Source organism: Rattus rattus, chromosome 2 (genome assembly GCF_011064425.1).
Source record: "Rattus rattus isolate New Zealand chromosome 2, Rrattus_CSIRO_v1, whole genome shotgun sequence".
Classification (NCBI taxonomy): domain Eukaryota; kingdom Metazoa; phylum Chordata; class Mammalia; order Rodentia; family Muridae; genus Rattus; species Rattus rattus.
In genome coordinates, this window is record NC_046155.1 from 197,002,113 (window position 1) to 197,020,846 (window position 18,734).

The window sequence follows — 18,734 nt, forward strand, 5'->3', positions numbered from 1 at the left end:
GTTGTTCTTCCTGTGGATTGCAAACCCCTTAAACTCCTTCAGTCCTTTCTCTAACTCCTCCATTGGGGACCCCATGCTCAATCTGATGGTTTAGCTGCAAGCATCCTCGTCTGTATCAGTAAGGCTCTGACAGAGCCTCTCAGGAGACATCCATATCAGGCTCCTGTCAGCATGCACTTCTCGTCATCAGCAATAGTGACTGGGTTTGGTGGCTGCATATGAGATGGATCCCCAGGTGGGGCAGTATCTGGATGGCCTTTCCTTCAGTCTCTGCTCCACTCTTTGTTCCTGTATTTCCTCCCGTGAGTATTTTGTTCTCCCTTCCAAGAAGAACTGAAGCATCCACGTTTTGGTCTTTCTTCTTCTTGAGCTTCATGTACTCTGTCAATTATATCTTGGATATTCTGAGCATTTGGGCTAATATCCACTTATCAGTGAGTGCTTATCATATGTGTTCTTTTGCGACTGGGTTACCTCATTTAGGATGATATTTTCTATTCCATCCATTTGCTTAAGAATTTCATGAAGTCATTGTTTTTATAGCTGAGTAGTACTCCATTGTGTAAATGTACCACATTTTCTTTATCCACTCCTCTGTTGAAGGACATCTGGGCTCTTTCCAGATTCTGTTATTATAAATAAGGCTTCTATGAACATAGTGGAGCATGTGTCCTTGTTCAATGTTGGAGCATCTTTTGGGCATATGCCCAGAAAAGTTTGCTGTCTCAATTATGCCTTCTGCAAGATTGGTTCTTTAGCTGTCTTTGATGAAGCATCACCTCAGTCTTTTAGAATTTTTCTGTAGGAAGCACCACATAAATCAACAAGCATAAGCTTCCTTTTCCCCTCATACTCACCATTTCTTACACACTTGAATCGGCTGCCTAGGAAATCAATAATTTTAAATGTTGAGTATAAAAGACCTCATGGCCCTTTCCTTGCCATTAGCAGAACTATATGTATAAAAGTCACCAGCTTAACAAATATATATGCCTGCTTCTTACCTGCCCCGCATTGCCACAACAATGAAAAGAAAGGCAGGAAAAAAAACTTCCTGTCCTCGGGAATTTGTTCAATGGTTGGTTAGAAAGATGTGTAAAACGTGTAGTGACCCATTGATGATGTCAGAAACAGTAATGGGGGAAATGACAGTTCATGACAGAAGCAGAATGAGTTGTAACTGTAAGTAAAACAGGTATAGAATGTTCCATGGAGAATGTAGCTTTTAAGTCAAGGCATTCGAGTGTTGAGCCCCAAGGAGAGAATAAATACAAAGGCTCGAGTACTCACTGGGCACCAGACATTGCAAAGGAGTAGCCAGGGTAGCTTCTGTAATTGGCTCTCATTGCGTCCTCCTCATCACATGATGAGAGAAACTGTGGAGGCAAGAACGCCAGCTCCACTCTTGAGTATGGGAAACCGCTGGGAGATTTTTGAGCAGAGTTAGGCAGAAGACTCATTGCAGAGATGAGCATCATGTTGAGGAGGTAAGGAAAACTCAGTATGAGTTTTACCTAGAGCATCTGACACGCAACCCACCACAGTTCAGTAAACGGGGAAAAATGTCTCCTGGATTTAAAAAAAAATTGGGGGGGGGACATTGGGATGTCTACAAAATCAATTTCAAGGGAAAGACAATGTCCCCTTTTCCTGATTGATGTCTTAAATTTAATTCTGATTCTTTCTAAACAAAGACACTCGGGGGCTTCCCATAGCTAGTCCTTAAGTCTGGTGTCCTATTTTACCAGTTTCGATGTCGCGTCTCCCACCCTCTGACTTTGTTTGCTTCTGGCTAGAGTCCAGCAATACAGCGCATTACAATACAGAGTAGCACGCGAGTGAATCTGTCCCTACTCCTGACGTTGTGTTTAGCTGACTGTAAAATTGCTGAGTGTCGTACTCTCAGCATATGGGAAGCATTATTTTCCTCCCTGTTAAACAGCTTACTGTCAGTCACAATCATATTTCTGTGCTATTAGTTCCATACCCCCCTTAGCTTTGTAAATTTGTGTTTTACTACAATTTGTGGGACTGTGTACTTAGTTTCATCCTGCTCGGCATGTGCTGTGTCCTTTCCCCTTGAGTCTTTGTTTGCTTTCTTCTGAGAACTTCCTAGCCAAGTCCCTTTAAAATATCACTTCCCCGACAATCCGTTACTTCTCTCCTTGGGCTAAAAGTATTTTTGAGTGTGTGCTGTGGTCTCTCTGCTCCCCCACTACTTGTGCCCATTTTCTTATACTTTAATCTTTTGCTTTTATCTTTACTGCATTCTCTATATGTTCCTTGGCACTATGGCTTAATTTTTGCAGCTTTTTAAAAAATATTGTACTGTATTGTAGATTTATTTTATTTTATGTACAGGGGTGTTTAGACTGCTCGTAAGTATGTGTCCCATCTGTGTGCAGCGCCTGCAGGGGCCAGTAGAAGGCATCAGATACCTCCTGGAACTGGAGTCAGAGGCTGCTTGGCACCACCGGGAATTGATCTGTCCTCTGCAACAGCAGCCGGTGGTCCTAACCACTGAGCACACCTTGGGTTTTCCATTTTGGATTCCTTGTGTCGACTATTGTTCCCCTTCGCTTGCCTTTACCAAGGCTTTTCGTGCCTTAATATTTCCTGTCTTCCTTCAGCCAGTCGGATTCTGAAGCAGCTGACATGAGAAAACGGCAGCAGTCACAAAATGAAGGCACGCAGGCTGTGTCTCAAGCGCCCGGAAACCAAAGGCCCAACAACACCTGCTGCTTCTGCTGGTGCTGCTGCTGCAGCTGCTCCTGGTAGGTTGACCCTCAATCCAATATAAGCATGTGTGTCAAACCTCCACCCCATGGAAAGTTCTCAACCCGTTCTGTTTGTCCACGGTGTATGTAGGAATTACTGTAGATCGTCACCAATGTAAGATACACATGCCCCGGAGCAAAGTTACCTCGCTCAGAGCCTACATTTAAAATGACAGTAAGGTACAGGACGGAGAATTGGTTTGCGTCATGTTCTCTTCTGTGTGGCTATGGGTAAAAAAATGAGATTATAATTATAAGATTACTTATCATTAAACAGCAGTGTCGTGATGGTTTAAGAGCTTGGAATATTAAGGAAATATGCATTACTGTCGCACATAGTGTTAAGTGTGGTAGGGATTTTTTTGTTGTTTTTGTTTTATTTTATTTTATTTTCTCGTCATGTGCATCCCCATAGGGATTGGCTATTCGGTTGCACAGTCGGGGCACGGTGAGTCAAAGTGGTAGCTTCAACCATAGCATTCTTGCCAACGAAGGCATGCAGTGAAGAGGGAGGGCCTCTGACTGCTAAGGTCAGACACTGTGCTTAGAAGGAAGATCAAGTCGGTCTAAAATCTCTGGAATTAGAGCCAATGGGTCTGATTTTTGCTGCAAGTGAACACTGACAAGCTTCAAGGTGTCTGTTTATTCTTTTGCTTCCTCAATCCATAGGGAGTAAGACAAAATGGTCACCAAGGTCCCACCTTTTACTAAGTCTCCACGATGCAGGTCTCTTTCCAGGTCCGGAGTCCCAAAGTGTACTTCATGAGATAATCAGTCAATTCAAAATTGTGATAGTGACATGAATATTGGAACTTTCTGTCAAGCTCTAAGTTTGGGGGTCTTTCAAGTCCTAATTTTATAAGTAGAAGTTCTAGCATAGCAGTGGCTACTGAGTCTCCCTGGCCTATTTCAAAATCTGACAAAAGGCCCAAGGGTCTGGGTTATCTCCTGCATGATTTCCACTGTTTTCCTGTATCCCTTGAGTTCATCTTTCAATGTGGTCCAACCTTACTGTTGCCAGGATAGAGAATAGAGAATGTTGTCATAGCATGTTAGTGGTTTCCCTTGATATAAAAACTGCCAGTCAGAAAACTGCAGGCTCAGAAAACCTCCATATCAGGAAGTCTCGGAATGGTTGTTTTTGTAAGCATAAAATTTGCTCTCTGAATGGTGAGTCTCTGCTAGGGAAAGTCACACGTGATTAATTCGAAATTTCAACTTCAGATGGAGGAAGGAAAACTCTAGATGAGGTTGCCAGTCTCTGTCATAGTTGTGTATGTTTTGTTTCTTGTGTACACTACAGAGACTGTTAAGCCCAAGTCTTAACCTATGAAGGACTTAGTGAGATGGGGTGGGAATTCTTAAGTCAGTCTGCCAGAGATCAGACTGGGTTCTTATCTGTTACCAACTGTGTGAGCAATAGCAATTTAGTTCATCTTTCTGGTCTTCACAGTCCTTTTCTGTCAAATAACTAATGTGAACCCATACCTCATAAAGCTATAAAATTAAATGAGATGCTACGTGTGGTGCGCTAAGGGGAGCATATGACACAAAGTGGGCATTTAATGTGATTTAGCTCCCCAGGCAATGGAAAATTGCAACCGGGAATAATAAAATATGTTCAGAAAGTGCAGTACAAAATCTAAAAACCAGCATGTGGAGCCAGCAAGATAGCGCAGCAGGGAAAAGGACTTGCCGTGGAGCCCAGTGACTGGAGCTTGGTCCCTGGAACCGACACAGAGAAAGGAACAAAGCAACCACGGAGAACTGACACTCCTGCCCCCCAGCATGCTCATGCCAGCACACACACACATGTGCACTCCTGTCTTCATACATGTGTGCACGCACACACACACACACACACACATACACACACACACACACACACATACACACACACACACACACATCATATACACAGTAATGAAAGCCTGGAACCAACAGGTAGATACAACATGGAAATCTTCCTAGGAAATAAAACTATTCTGAATTCTGTATTTCATTGGAAATATAGTTGCTTAGTGGAAAGTTGCCCTGTCTCATATTCACTTTGCCCCTGGGATTAATCATTGTTTTATTTACCTGGTAAACTTAGTTTTGTTTTGCTTGCTTGCTTGCTTTCTTTCTCTCTGTCTTTCTTTCTTTCTTTTTTACTTATTTTTATGTGTCTGAATATTTTGGCTACATGTATGTTTATGTATCATGAGCCTCACTAGTTCCCAGAAAAACCCAGAAGATGGTGTCATATCTCCAGGGCCTGGAGTTACAGATGGTTGTGAGAGGTCACATGGGTGCTGGGAATCAACCCAACTCATCTGGAAGAGTAGTCAGTGTTCCTAACTACCAGGTCACCTCTCCAGCACCCCAGTTCTTCATTAGTTTCAGAATTAAAACACTGTCCAATAACCTTGAAGTTGGGTCTCACTCTGTTAGATGTCTAATAAGTACAGACATTTGTCATTTTAACAGCAGGGATGTAGTCTGAGAACCACCAATGAGGACCATTTCTTCCTTTAGATAGCTTTATATGCTGGACCTAAAAAAACATAGATGGTGCAGACCAATCACTTCATGTGGCTCCTTGAGGACTCAGTAGGCAAGAGATGAATGCAGCCAGGATAGCTCCTGGTATTGCTTTTATATGAGTGATATCATTTTTATCTTATCTAATTATGTGAGTGTTTTGTCTGCAATGTACCACATGCATGCAGTACCTGCAGAAGCCATTAGAGGGCATCAGATCCCCCTTGAACTAGAGTTGTAGATGGTTGTGAGCCACTATGTGGGACCTGGGAAATGAACATGGATCCCCCCAAAGAGCATCTAGTGCTCTTAACTGCTGAGCCACCTCTCTCTCCAGCCCCATGATATTATATGTATTAGTGTACTCTACTAACAAAAAACACAATTTAGTAAATATGGAAAACTGATAATAACATAGCTATTCGTTAGAAAGTGTGTACTCTGAATAGTTCCATGTGCTGTGTGTGCTCATGTGATCTCCAGGACAGGTGGTTGTCTGCACGAGTATCATCAGAGTTGAGTGGGGTAATAACACAACCGTGGTTATGATGTCACTAAGAGAGGGATCTTTAAGCTCCACTATAATCATGGACCGCTGTTACCTATGGTCTGAATAATTTAGTATGTAACTATTCACCATGAGATTTCACATGGGCATCTATGTGACCAATGAATAATCGAACACTTCAACTCATTCATAAACATCACATTGCCCCAAAACACAGACTAAGGATCAAAAGCAAAGTAGCTTTGAGAAGCTGTGTCAGCCATCGGCTCCCTTTGAGGGACAATATTTTAGACACCCCCAAAAACATGAGGCCTTGCCTGGTGCTCTGTTAGCTAGTCTGAAACCAGAGCCTGGTTGTTAGAAACTGGACTTGTCAGCAATGGATCATAGTTGCCTAAGCCTAGGAATTAAACTTATACTCTATACGTTTACAAGCCATGGAAGACACACAACAGGTAGTTTCTCTTTTTACATAAAAAAAATTGTATCATTTATATTCATTGTACATGGTGATAGATTCCATGAAGACCTTTTAGTACAGATGCACTGTGTTCCTTGACTATATCCACCCTTCACCTTCTCTTTCTCAGCTCTCCCCACCCCTTATCATATTCATCCCTCCAGATATAAGCAGTTTGCTTTCTCAGAAAGCACAAAAATCCAATTGCCTTGCACTGTGAAGTTTAATTTGTTTAAGTTGCCTTGCACTGTGAAGTAAAATTTGTTTTCATAATTACACGTAAAGTTTTTTTTCTTAGAATTTTATTCTCTTTAGGAAAGAACATTGTAAGGCCTCTTTGTTAGAGTGAGAACTTAAAAAAAGAAAAAAGGAAAACAAAGATATGTTCCTTAAAACTCCTAGGCTAGGTCAAAGGAGCAGAACAAAATGCACCATGAAAAAAATGTGACTTCCAGCCTGAAAAGCGTTAGGAACCAAAACGTGAAACAACTGTCACCATGGATGGTGACTACTGTCATGTAGCTTGTTTTGCTTCCTTTTAAGGAAATAAAGGGCCAGAAAAAAAATAAAATAAATGCCTGTGTCTAGGAATGAATGTAAACACTTTACTGTAGCTCCACAATGTGGACTTTTAAAATAATGTAGCGTTTCTTTCAAGTTCGCATGTCTTGGCATACTTCACTGACAGCCCTTCTCTCAGTTTTTAACTTACCCCTCCTTGTGAAGTTATCACACTGTACTGTGGAAATCGATTAGAGGGGATTCCTGCAGTGTATCACTCCAGCTTCCCCCAAGTCCAGAGCATGGCATACTTCATAATGACCACCATGAACTATCCGCCTCCTTTTGAAAGAGCCACTTTCTTCCTTAACGATGTCTCTTTCTTTCAAGCCCTCATGGCCTCCTTTTCAAGAAGGAATGACAAGAAAATGAGATTTTAAGAAAATGAGTCTTTAACTGTCTTATACATGGGCCACAAATGCCCTAAGTACAGTGAACAAAATCTGCACACAAGCTGAACATTTTCAGCAAGAAAAACCGGGGTGGTAGGAACGTTGACAGCATCACTCATCTGAAGGTTCAAGGTCAGCCCTAACTTACTTTTTTAGCTAGAATGATTTTTTTTTAAACTGGGGAAGACTTTGAAACAACCTGCAGGCTCCTCACCACCAGCTGTCAGGATGGCATAGAAGCATAGACGTTGCTGAAAAACTTGCACCCAAGATAACGTGTGCACAAGTGCACTGGAGACTAGAAGCTTCTGTGTTTGCCCACATAAGGGGCACAGAGAAGGTCAGAGAGTAAAGCTTCCAAATATTTCTCTGACCTTAAAGCTAAGGTCCAAATGTTTGGTGAAACTTCTCATGATTGTGGAGGTTTTGCATTAAAATAATTCAGGCTAACCAACCAAAGAGCATACATGATGGACTGGACGAAGACCCTGGCACATATGTAGCAGATATGTGTCTCAGTCTTCATGTAGGTCCCTCGATAACTACAGCCACGGCTGTCCCTAAATCTGTCACCTGTCCATGGAATACATTCTTCTAACTGGGCTATCTTGTCAGGCCTCAGTGGGAGAGGACGTGCCTAACCCTCCAGAGACCTGATGTGCCAGGGTGGCAGAATACTTGGGGGAGGGGCATCTTTACCCTCTCAGAGGAGAAAGAGGAGGGACTGTGGGAAGGGACTGGGAGGAGGCAGCGAACTGGACATAAAATGAATGAATTAATGAATGAGTGGATGGATGAATTAATGGAAATAATAATAGTAATTCCAGCTAGTGTCACCCCAAAGTCACAGGTGTTAATCGTCTCTTCAATGTCTGCCTTTTTATAAATGGTGTCTGTTAGAACTCAAGCACCATGACCTACCAGTCTCTGATGCTCACCCACTCTCTGTTTGACAGTGAGTGATGATCAGCATCTTACTGAAGATTTCTATTGCTGTGATAAAGCTCTATGTCCAAAAGCAACTTGGGGAGGAAGCTGCATTTCATCTCATACTTCTCAGTGATGGTAACAGTCCATCACTGAGAGAAGTCGAGGCAGGAACTCGAGGAAGGGAGGAACCTGGAGGCAGGAGCTGAAGCCAGATACCATGGAGGGTGCTGCTTACTCAGCCTGCTTTCTTATAGAATCCAGGACCACCAGCCCAGGAGTGACACCTCCCACAGTGAGCCGGACCCTCCAATGTCAATCAACAATTCAAAAGAAAAAATGTACTACAGGCTTGCTGACAAGCCAATCTGATGGGTGCTGACAGGCCAGTCTGATGGGGGCTGACAGGCCAGTCTGATGGGGGCTGACAGGCCAATCTGCCAATCAAGGTTCCCTCTTTCAAGATGACTCTAGCTTGTATCAAATTGACATATAAGGCATAGTCAGGTCATGGCTCTAGGGAATACAGGAGCCCTCCTGAGCTCCCATTTTCAGTCTCCATTTTCCACTGCTTTGCTCTTCCTGTAGTTATTATAGTGTTAGACCTAGTACTGTGATTTGTAGATGAAAATATTCCCTACCGGTGCATGTATTTCACCACTGGCCGACAACCCTGTTTTGGAGGCTGCGTAAACCTTCAATGGTAAGGCTTAACTGGCAGACACGGGCGTGTTGGTGTGGACCTTTAAAGGTTATTGCATACCTGATTCAAGTCTACCTCTCTCGCTCTGCTTCCTGCCTGGGCTGGAGGGAATGCTCACCAGATGGTCCCCATCTGTACAGAAGCTGTTTGGGCGGGCATGCCTCCCCTGCTACAACGAAGTAATGTCCTCTGAGGCCAAGGGTCAAGATAAACCTCACTCTTTATACTCCTCTGTCAGGTATTTCCCGTAGCAGCAGGAACAGTAACTGACACACTTAGACAGAAACTTTTGTTTGAGCCAGGGATGGGTAGCCCATGCCTTTCATCCCAGCACTCAGGAGGCAGAAGCAGGTAGATCTCTTGAGTTCAAGGCCAGCACGGCCTACAGAATAAATTCTAGGACAGCTAGGGCTACACAGGGAAACCCTGTTTTGAAAAGTCCAAAAGGCAACACAAAAAAAAAACAAAAAAAAAAAAAACCTTTTTTTTTTTTTTTTTTTTTTTTTTCAAAAAAAACTGTCTTCACTAAAAAATGATGATGGTGATGATGACAGTGGTGGTGGTGATAGTGATGGTGGTGATGGTGATGATGATGATGGAAATATGTTTTAATTCCATAGGTCTGAAAACATACCTGCTGTAAAGCTGGGATTAAATGGCAGGCGTCTTAATATCCAGTGCATTGACTAGCCCCCATTACTATGCTACTTACAAACTTGGCATTCCCCTTTGATGTGAGCCACTAAGAAATTCAGCTCTCCCAGCCTAACGCACAATCCTGAATGCTACTTGGGGTATTGCTCACTGGATTTGGCCAGTGACACTAGATTCTTTGTAGGAAAGATTGGTCACAGAATAAATTTAGTAAATTAAGCTAGTCCTTTGAAACTAAAACTGTCTTCCGTTTTAGATGCATTAGTTCCCAGAATTCCCAGACCGTGGGATAGATCTCACTAAGTAAATGTTGGGACCTTCATAAGCATGCTTTTGCTTGTCCCTCCCTCCTTTTTAAACAAGCACCGTAGCCTCTGAAATTCAAAACAGTGCAAAAAGAATGTCCTATTTTATCCTCTGATGCTGTCATGCTGAAGCTCCCTGCCAATGGAAACACTAAGATGCATGCTTTCAAAGCCAAAGGGTATTTTTTGAAAAAAGAAAACAAAAATCCAAGTCTGCACCATGGTGAAGAAACCACTCCCTGGAAATATGGAGACTTACAATATGCTGAATCACCTCATCCGGGGTAGCAGCGAATAAGCAAGTATCCCCTGTGTACCCCTCGCCCGCAGTGAGCTGACTCATCCTGCATAGAGTGAGCCTCTCCCAAACATTGATTTGTTCTGCACCGAATGTCTAAAGCACCCACAAAAGGATCATCATGGACATAGCTTACATAGAGGTCAAGGTGTGGAATTCCATCTCACAAGGATGTGGGGGAATTTTCTGAATAGCTCCTCTCAGCTATGTAAACTTTACCCAATCAAAAGGCTGGTTACCAATTGATGATAGGTTTCCTAGTCCCTATATATGAGCCCAAGAGTGGGCATTAGGACTCTGGAACTTGTTTACAGCCTTCATTCATTAAGTCACAAAGTTATGGTTGGTCAAGCACAATGCGTGCTTTTGTTGGCACACGTTTGTCCTCTCAGCACTTGTTCACCAGGTTGTCCCTGCCTCCACGGTGGCAGAGAAGGAAGTCATTAGACCATCCAAACATTGGTATTTGTTTTCATTACCAGGTTTAGCCCTTCATAGTGTTCAGTAATATGGCTGCTTCTCATCATATCTAACACAGACCTGACAGGCTCCCATCTACTGTGACACTGTCAGAATAAAAACTAAATTGGCCTGTGTCCGTCCCAGGTGTATTCCATCAACCATTCTTGAAATTTCATTTACAAAATAACAAAAAAGTAAATATTTCTTCTGTGGCTGAAGAGATGGCTCAGTTGTTGAGAGTGCTTGTTGTTCTAGTAGAGAACTCAGTTTCAGTACCCAGTACCCTTATGGCAGGTTACCACCATCCTTAACTCCAGTCCAGGGGATCCGCTACCCTCTTCTGGTTTCTGTGGGCACCAGGCACACATTCGATGTAGTTAAAAGTGTGTAGACCAAACAATCATCTACATAAGATAAAAATAAATGAATCTTTTAGGAAAGGATATTTTTCTTTTCTTTTTTTTATTCATTTATTATATATAAGAACACTGTAGCTGTCTTCAGACACACCAGAAGAGGGCATCAGATCTCTTTACAGATGGTTGTGAGCCACCATGTGGTTGCTGGGAATTGAACTCAGGACCTCTGGAAGAGCAGTTGGGTGCTCTTAACTGCTGAGCCATCTCTCCAGCCCGAAGGATATTTTTCTAAGTTTCACATTGCACAATTTAGATGTCCGATGGAAAGAAGGGAAGTAACGAAATAAAATAACAGATAAAGGTATCGTGTGTGGCATATTCGATAGCATAAAAGAAAACGCAACGTTGCAAAAGAACATAAGAGAGATGATTAATTTGCGTCAGCTCGGGTAAAGAGGAAGCCATCTTAGGAGCCAAGACACCTCCTGTGTACATTAGCCAGTTCAGTGCAGAACAAACAAAATGGCCTGCCTCCGTGGCAGCAATAGTGATTGATATGGCGTGGGCACCCTGAGGTGGGGAAAGGAAGAAAGAAGGCTGTGCAGTGAGCAGTGCCATGAGAGGGAAGGACCCGGAGGGGAGTCAGATGGCACCGCACCGCATCATTGGCTTTGGAAGATGCTGTTCCCCTCCACTGCCTTGCCCTGTGGCATGTAAGAGAAACAGCCGGTGTAAAGCTCCCTGGAGAGGCAGTGCTGGGTACCAGGGAGAGCAATGTGAGGGGGGGGAGAAGAGATGTGTCACGGAAAGGTAGTCTCTCTGAGGACAGTCTGAAGTGACACCTGCCAGTAAAGAAGCCCAGAGTCCTGGCCCAATAGGATGGTGAGATGGCTTAGTGGGTAAAGGCACCTGCCGCCAAGCCCCGAGGCCCTGAGTTCAGTCCCCCAGGTGGTGGTAGAAGAAGAGAATGAACTACATAGACCCATACAGCAGATGCAGAAATATGCAGTAACAAGTTTGAAAGGTGACTGATGAGCAGTCAGGAGGCAAGGAGAGAATAGAGAGAACCATGCCAGTATTCTGCTGAATTTCTCCTTTTATCCACTGAGGAGCTAATCCCAGGTACTGGTGCTGCCTGCCTTTAAGATGGATCTCCCCATGTGACTCAACTTAAGAGACTTACGAGTTTGACCTAATCTACATGCTCCCTAACAGGCATTCACAGAGCATTGTCTCAGGTAATTCTAACATGGTGTCAAGTTCATAATCAATATTAATTATCATATGCATATTTGTATTTATATCTATATAGGATATATGGTCATCCATGGCACAGATGGGTGCCAGCATCTGTTGCTAAGTAGAAACCAAATACCTACCATTATTAGAATTTTTTTATAAAACCATATATATTACATAAAATATGGGCACCTTCCAATTATTCATTCTATAGGTGTCAGTACAATGGTAGCCCCATGTGTTTCACCATGAGTAGAAGCCACACCTGCCACACTTGAAGATAACACACAAAATTCTCATGGTATTTCTCCCTTAAATAAAATTGACTTTCTGAAGGCAACACCAGGTAGGGGAAGACTAGCCAACCTGGTATTAGACCAGTCTGGTTTGTCCCGGTTTGTCGCATGTAAACATGAGGTGATGGCAAACCACTTAATCCCTCCAAGCTTCAGCTACTCCCTTAGTGTCACATGATTAAGAGCATAAACAAGTCTTCATGTGCATACATACAGGTTCACACGTATGTGAACCTGCATGTATGTTCACGTGCATGTACAAAGGCCAAAAGTTAACCTCAACTGTCTTTCCTCAAGAGCCATCTACCATGTCTGTTGAAATACAGCCTATCATTGGGCCCTGGTTCTCAACAGTGAGGCTAGACTTGAAGACTGGTGAGCCCAGGGATGCTCCTGCCTCTACCTCCCTATCTGTGGGATTACAGCTGTGTACCATGTTTTATGTGGGTGCTGGTACTGGACCTCAGGTCTTCAAGGTTGTATAGGACAAGCTTATTTCCCAGCTCTAGTACAGATATGAACCTTTTATTTAGCCCATGGTCTGCACATGAATAGTCCGTAATGAGGTTTTCTGATTTCTTCACAAGTCTCAGTGTGAAGGGATTTCCTGGACATTGTGAAGATTTGCCCTTTGGATGCTTGCCAGTGTTCTCCTTAGTGTGCCTCTGGTTGTAACCTATGCTGTTGCTGCATTCTCTATCACTGCATTCCACCCACTCCCCCTTGGGCTTTCTGACTAACTAATATCTTCTCGAAGGGTGTAACCACACAGCTAGAAAACCCTCAGAGCCTCAGAGCCATCTACTGCCCTCAGGTTTCTCTGCAGCTTAACATTGTTACTGTCAATCAGGCGTGTCCCCAAATGTGTCCCCCACTTCCATTCCACAGAAAATCACACGCACACACTAACTGGGAAATCCCAGTCTAGGCATGAATGAGGAATGAGTCAATGCCCCTGCCAACTATCAGCCACACTATTTCTGTACATCAGCTGCTAGGGCTGTAATGTTTCCTGCTGGTCATGGTAGGAACACAGTCTAAATCACAAGCCAGAGCTGCAGTCTGATGGGTACATTTAAAGAGTAGGGTGATTACTCACACTCCCCTTCCAAGACAGCGTCTGTTCACTAAACCGGCGATGATTGCCCTGCTCAACCCAAGGTACTTGTTTTTCTACAAAAGCATTCACTAACTTCCTTATACATCACAAAGATGGGTTGAAGGAGAAACTCAAAACAGCTTTCCAACCACTCTGAGACTAGAGGAGCCCAGTAGTTGCTTTTCTCTTATGCTGTTATCTATAGTTTTGTACCAGTAATTCTCTTCATTTTGAGGAAAAACAAAGAATTCCCCTTCCTGCAAAATAAGAAATGTTGATCCTCTAGCTGAACGTCAGCTTAAATAGATCTAGATTTTAACCATGTAGGTTCTTGTACGGTAAGTTAGGAATTCCATAGCTAATAAGCCTGTCAATGAACCTAAAACACTGTATTAGGGCTGGGAAGAAATTTTAACCCATAGAGAAAGGATATTTTTGAAACCTATCTTTAAAAGCATGTGTGTGCATGGAAATCAAGAACAAAGAGAGATTGAGTCAAGATGAAAAAAGTGTAATTTTGTTTTCTATGTATTAAAAATGAAGTTAATGGTTTTTTGGTTCATCTGTTTTGTTTTTCTGTTTTTTGAGACAGGGTCTCACTATGTAGCTTTGGCTATCCTGGAACACTCTTTGTAGACGAGGTTGGCCTGAAACTCATAGAGATCCATCTGCCTCTGCCTCCCAAGTGCTGGGGTTAAAGGCATGCGCTACGATGCCTGGCACAAAGTAAATCTCTCTGCCAAGCTAAGCTGAAAATAAAGTAATGTAGAGAATCTACTCTTACGATGATTCTCTCAAAACACTGATAGACAGACAGACAGACAGATGGGTAGGTGGATGGTTTGGGTAGGTAGGAAGATGAGTAGCTAGATCTTTAGCTAAGTGTACGTGACCATTTTCCATACTCGTACTGATGATATGAATACAATTTTGCCAGCATTGGTTTTTTTTGTTTGTTTGTTTTGTTTTATTCTTCTCGATGTTTGTTTGTTTTTAAGACAAGGTCTCTCTATGTAGTCCTGGCGGTCCTGGAACTTACTCTGAGTCTGCTTCTACCTCCCAAGTTGAGTGCTGGAATCAAAGGTGTGAGAAAGCACACCCAGCAATGACTGCATGCTTTTTTAAATTTCCTTTTCCTGAATGAAGTGACTGGGGGCTGGAAGGTGTTCAGTCTCAAAACCTAAAGAAGGAAAGAGTCCCAGGTTTGCACACCTCCCCCTCCATCTTGATTGAAAAACATCCATTCCATCCACAGAAACACTGGACAACTGTTATCAAAGTCCTTGGAAGGGCAGAATTACCAAAATATCTTACATGTAAGAAAATATTTATTTTTCCAAATAAGGGTAATTACACTCAGATTTTTCAGCCTTCCTACTGACTTTGTATTCCTGAGGTAGCACAGCCATCTAGTGGAGAGAACTTGAATAGCAGATTCTCTTACCGTGGGGATTTAAAGATGAAGCACAAACAAGCTGAATGCATTCTTATTTCTTTACCTAACATCTGATTGTACAACCCGGGATGTTGTGATGTGGCATAGTGTGATTGGCTGATTCTCTTGAGACCTGTGTACGTAGCCCAGACTGACCTTGAACAAACTTACTAAGGTTGACCTTCAACCTCTGAGTCTCCAGCCCCTGCCTCCCCAGTGTTGAGACTGCAAGCCTGCTCCACCACACCTGGTTTCCAGCAGACCTGGGAATTGAACACAAGTCTTCGTGCATGTTAGGTACACATTCCACCAACCGAGTGACATCCCCAATCCCAGCAGTGCGCTCTTTTGTTTGCTTTAGCATTTCATTAGACACACTAAACGTATACACTCCTGATGTTTCCAGACACAAATTGCACAAACTATTTGGTCCATTGACACCATCCAAAACCAGGTCATCCTACAAAAATGTGGAAATGGTGATTTCTGCATCCTAGGTTTAAAACTGACATACTCTGTATCGGAAATGGAAGGTGTTCCTCCCACAGAGTTAAGATCATCCCCCTTTTGAGAATGATGAAAAAGATAAAAACATCCCAGACAGCTTTTATAACAAAAGGTGGTGGTCGTGCTGTAGAGCAAAGCATACCGGAGACCAGGCGGGAAGTTAGAGGTCAGGCCCAGCCTGCTGCAGTTGTGGGTGCTGCACAAGTCAACCTGAGTTTCTATGTCTTTGCAAATGAAGAGGTGCTGGTTAGTGATTTAGTCCCTAGTGCCTGAGGAGGGTGGTGCCTTTCTGGAGTTTTGCCGTGGAAATGGATTAATTGTGTGCACTTTACTGATTGCTCACTTGCATGTTGCATAAGTATGTGCAATCATCTGCTCTTCCTGCATCACCATGGCTACTGCAAAGGTTTCGAGCTGTTTTCCACTCTCTTCTAGTGTTGTTTCTAAAAACTGTTTTCTTACAACAGTTGACCATCTTCCAAATGGACTGCATTATCTCTGATAATGAGTGAGGAAACCCATCGTTGGCTTCAGGTGTTTTTCTCCTTCTACGATCCACAGTGGACAAGCAGTCCACCATCCACAGCCAGAGCCCACTGTTCTTATTCTCTGGAATGGACTTTCCCCCTTTTCAAAGTCACCATGCTCTAACTCGTCTCCACATTTGCCTTGGTTAATTTAGCCTGAGATGTTGATGTTCTCCTCCCTAAAGTGTTTAGACTTCGATCAAGATTCCCAGAGTGAGCATTGTGGGTGTGTCTCATTGTCTTTGTGCCTTAGGTTGGAAGATTTAAATGTTACCTACCTACCTTTAGTCCCAACACTCTGGAGGCAGAAGCAGGCTGATCTCTGTGAGTTCAAGACTAGCCTGGTCTACAGAAGGAGTTCCTGAGAAATCCTGTCCCGGGAAGGAAAGAAAGAAAGAAAAGAAAGAGAGAGAGAGAGAGAGAGAGAGAGAGAGAGAGAGAGAGAGAGAGAAAGGGAGGGAGGGAGGGAGGGAGAAAGTTACCTAGGTACCTAGGTAGAAGGTGGAAAAACAACAAAAACAAAAACATGCCTAAGGAAGGAACAGTCAATTGTGACTTACAAGATATAGTCCATCATGGCAGGAAGATCAAGACAGCAGGAGCAGGAAGCAGCAGGTCACATGACATCCACAGTCAAGAAACAACAATGAATGTGTCTTAGTGTTCAACTCACTTTCCCCATTTTTATAGTCTACAATTCCCTACCCAAAAGGAGTCCCACCTACAATCAAGACAGGTCTTCCTGTCCCAACTAATAGAATCAATATAACCCCCACAGGCAAGCCCAGGGGTCCATTCCCTGGTGGTTCTCGGTTCTGTCAAATTGACAATGAACTCTACAAAGCAGAGTGTTTTGAGAACTCACAGTTCTATGCTTGGTGCCTTCAGTTTCAACTTTTCAAACACATCAATGGCCTGAGATGTTGAGAGTAAATAGGAGTCATAATTTATTACCATCAAAAACAGCTCCAAGCCTCCATGCCTAGGGATCCTTGGAACAGAAACAAGAGAAGTGATTGTAGTTGGGTCAGGACCAGGTCAGGCAGGCAAAGCAGAAGCAATTCCTTGCTTATTTTCTCCAACTCAATCTCTAGATATTTTTTTTTTAATTTTCAGTGCTTCCTCCTCTTTTTCCTCTCCCTCTCCCTCTCCCTCTCCCTCTCCCTCTTCCTCTCCTCCTCCCTTGTCTCTCTTTCTGTCAGGGGTGCACATGTGTGCATCCATGTTTACATGACAGAAGACAGGCATGCTTGAACACTAAAAGCCCAGGATTGATGTCAAATGTCTAGTTTTCCAACTTATTCTTTGAGACATGAAACAGAGCCTCTCCAACAAGCCCAGGAGCTCACCCATTTGGCTGGCTTTTCTAGCCAGCTGCCTCTGGGGATCCTCGTCCTATTTTCCGAGGCTCCCACTGCTTAAGTTCAATTTTTTTATTGAAGGGTAAGACTGTGCTCAGTATTAAATTAAGGGCGGCACTCGTGGTGAACAGTTAAGCATTTACTGAATGGCTGTCATAACTAGTTTCAGTCCAAATGTGTACCCATATTTTACCATCTGTACAAACGAGAGACGTAAACACAATCCAATATTTATGCGGATGGCTCTAATATGGTAGCATTTGCCGTGTTTGTAAACATCATAGGAACAGACAGGGGAGCCAGGATTTATGCTCAGAATCGTGTGAATCATGCCCGTGGACTCCAGATTTGTTGCTCTACAGCAGAGGCAGAGGGAAGGGATTTCTAAGATAGGCTGCCTGAGATGAGCGGTAACCTCGGTTTTGTGCCGCACATTCTCTAGGACGCTGTATGGGAATGAGTGGCTTCTTATTGCAGTGAGATCTTCGGTAAAAGTGACAGAAGGTGCATATTTGATGTATGAGGGGATGTGACAGATGTGTCAATATCTCACCCAAATGCCCACTCAAATCCCAGAGAAATACCTTTACTCAGCCACCGAGAGAAACCGGTGGATCTCATCGAGGACACGTGTCATACCTAAATGCATGGCAGGTAGAGACGGCCATGGCTTCCTAGGCTACCTCAGATTTCAAGCATGGTCTTAGTACCTCCATGCTTAGATTGAATCAAGCCCGGCTGTTCTCTGGGTCTCTCTCCTCTGGCTACATGGCATTAAAGCCTTTGCTTCCCTAGCCCTGGCATGGTGGCCTTTCTGGGCTCTCCTTGAGTGTTGGCAGTATCAGTGACTCTTGGAACCAGCTAGGTGTTGCTTCTGCTTTCTAGAGTCTTTGGACTATGCCCCTTTACTCAGGGGATTACGTTCCCCAGGGTATCTGTACCAGCAAGCTTGCCACTACATCCCAGAGTGGGGTGAGGAAACTGTATCTTACTTCATTTTTAAGTTTTTCTTTTCCTTTGAGGTCTACAGTGCATCAAAATAAAGGCTCTTTCCCAACATCGATTAATCTCTTTTCTACCATAAGTATACTTTATCCAGTAATTTTCCCACCTCGTTAAACTCAAAGGCAGCATCACCAATAGAAACCTGAAGTCTTTAGATCCTTCCCTAAGCTACATTCTCTCCATCTTTACCTCCCCCAACCTGACAGTTCAAGAATATGTTGATGAGACACTGTCTCTCAGTATCTCTAGCCAGACTTTCCAGGTTGAGAACGACTCCTCATGAGTAACCCCCAACTCCAAAGGCTTTGTTTCTACTGCAATCATATTTAATGGTAT

General features: G+C 43.3%; 1 protein-coding gene across 1 annotated transcript in view; it reads left to right on the forward strand.

Annotated features, from left to right (window-relative positions):
* The first annotated feature begins 2,431 nt into the window (after nucleotides 1–2,431).
* The window catches only part of Rgs17 (regulator of G protein signaling 17), a 35,494-nt gene continuing 19,191 nt past the window's right edge, over nucleotides 2,432–18,734 (forward strand). Inside the window, exon 1 of the mRNA XM_032894780.1 lies at nucleotides 2,432–2,774. Within this exon, the coding sequence (XP_032750671.1) occupies nucleotides 2,656–2,774 (119 nt within the window). The 5' untranslated portion in view covers nucleotides 2,432–2,655. The remainder of the gene's footprint in view (nucleotides 2,775–18,734) is intronic.